Raw genomic sequence first — 2,420 nt, forward strand, 5'->3', positions numbered from 1 at the left:
GTATGCTTTGAAGAGTTATTGAAAGGAAGTGAGTAATGGTGGTCAGAGCAGAGTATTTACAAAACGTTGTTAATATGGAGTGCATTTCGGGAGGAAGCTGTTGGACAGAAATTTGTGTTGGAGAGACAAATGATTGGATTGGATTATGAGGAGAGATTTTTTACTATTCAGCATAATTTGGTGTTGGGAAAGCTGAATTTATTAAATTTCTAGGTTATCCATGTGCGTGGAAGGAGAAGGCGAAATTGATTGTGAAAAATCTTACTTGGTATAAAGAATTTGAATGTGGGAGATTCAATACGAAAGACTTGTGTAATATTTAAATTTATGCTAAAGTAGAGAAATTGAATTTTGAGTATGATAAAGTTTGTGGTGAAGCGTTTGAAGAGAGGAATTTGTTTGAGGCTAAGAAGTTTTAATATAAATATGACAGAATTGACGATACCGAAAACAGGAACAAATAGAAACTTAAGGTAAATAGAAAAGAAAAGAAGATCTGTCTAGAAACAAATTGTCACGCATCACAAGCCGTTACAATAAAAGCATTTTCATGGATATTCCAGATTTAGTTCAAGAAAATAGAATGCTTAGCACCAATTAACCATGATTGGGGTGCCAAAGGCGCTATTTCTGGTCATAGCTGCTCGACCATCAATGCCAGCGGCCAACGGCAACGCCCCAGAGTTAAAAACCATGTGCGAAATATACCAATTGGCGGCAAGTCAAGGAGATATCACCACAATTAATTCCGAACCAAATGTTGAGTCAAATATGGAGCAACTGAAAACCCTAAATTTAACGGTTGAAAGTGACGCCTGGCTGGAAGACAAAGAAGGTGCACTTGCCGACAAAGACGGCACAAAGAAAGAAGATGCAAGGAAAGAGTGGCAAACAGAAAAGCTCAAACTTGACAAGACTCCAGCCGATGGCAAAGACCACAAATTCCGCATGGTTCCAAACCACAGCCACAGACCAACAGTGGCTGCTGCAATTAAAAGAGCCTTGGAAGCCGCACTGAACTTAAAAGACCAGTACGACCTAATTTCGGCACGGCAAAAAGCCGCACCTTCAGAAATTAAGAAAGCGCTAACCGAAGCGCTATACGGTACGGGCGACACCAAACTGACAGGAACTATTATGACAAGCACGGCCAAGAATTACTGCAGCACCACCAATGGCCATGCAGCGACTGTGACAGGAATAGCCTACAACTTTCTCTGTCTCTGCAGTTCAACGGACCAGGCGGACACCGTGGAGTGCGCCCACGGGATAACAGGCAACCAGTTAAGCGACCCGACCAGCGGCACCAACGCACAAACCGCACTCACAGCGACCATACAAAAATGCCCCAAGAATGTTGGCAAGAACGACCTGACAGCTCAACGAATTACAACGGTCATCAGCGCGTTTCTTAGCCTTCTGGGGGCGGCGAGCAAGGGTGTCACGGATGCTCCAGTCAGTTTTATTTACGGCAAAGCGCACACCAACGGAGACTTCAACGCCAAATCCGGTCAAGGAAACTGTGTAAACTACAAGCAGCAACTCACAGGGAGCGTAACTGTGATACCGTGGATCAGGAAGCTCGAAGACGCACAACAAAAGCTGTTAAATCAAGTAGCAGATGAGACCGCAATGAGGACGATCGCAGCTAAAATTGAAACACTGACAACCACCGCGTGGAGCGTACACGACCAAGCGCTGCTAACCCCGGATGTCGCCGCGACTACCAAGCCAAGCGCCACAGAACTCTCAACAAGAACCGAAGCAGACACAACTTGCAAAAAGAAAGGGAAAAGATAACTGCAAAGATGGATGCAAATGGGACAGTGAAGGCACAAATAAAAAGCGCGTAAAAGATCCGTATTACAAACCAAAACAGGTAGAGAAAGCAAAAAAGATTGGAAAGCTGACTGCAGTAAACTTGACACACAAGAGAAATGTAAGAAGGCTAATGAAGACCAAACCATCATAGTTTGCGGATGGAAGTAAGAAAATAGTGAAATATCTGACAAATCAGGTTACAAATGCAAATATTCCATCATTGTCATCAATAAGAAATTTGTTATGACTGTTGCTGCTGCTTTTGTAAGCTTGGCAGCATTTTAAGTATTTTTGCTCAATTTTTAAATATTATGAAATTTTCTCATTTGTGAGAATTTCCTAAAATTTGAAACATTTGATATATTATAACAATTTTCGATAAAATGTGAAAATTATTAAAAACTATATAAAATGCACATGATAGTTGCATATGAGTATAAAGTAGTAGCGTGATAAAGTATGAAATACGAATACTACTTTAATTTTCTAACAACGTTTATTTGTTTATTTTATATATATTACTTAGTTTAATAACAGTAGTAATAATGATAATAATAACGATAATGATAGTAATAATAATAATGATGATGATAATAATG

At 40.2% G+C, this 2,420-nt stretch overlaps 1 protein-coding gene across 1 annotated transcript; it reads left to right on the top strand.

The window, feature by feature from the left end:
- Positions 1–603: 603 nt before the first annotated feature.
- Positions 604–1,800, top strand: TEOVI_000533500 (Trypanosomal VSG domain containing protein, putative; the record flags this gene model as incomplete). The annotated part of the gene is made up of 1 exon (XM_067220700.1): positions 604–1,800. One exon carries the CDS (start codon positions 604–606, stop codon positions 1,798–1,800), a length of 1,197 nt encoding a protein of 398 aa, XP_067076801.1.
- Positions 1,801–2,420: the final 620 nt, after the last annotated feature.

Source organism: Trypanosoma equiperdum (assembly GCF_001457755.1).
Source record: "Trypanosoma equiperdum strain OVI genome assembly, contig: ctg_1203, whole genome shotgun sequence".
NCBI lineage: Eukaryota > Euglenozoa > Kinetoplastea > Trypanosomatida > Trypanosomatidae > Trypanosoma > Trypanosoma equiperdum.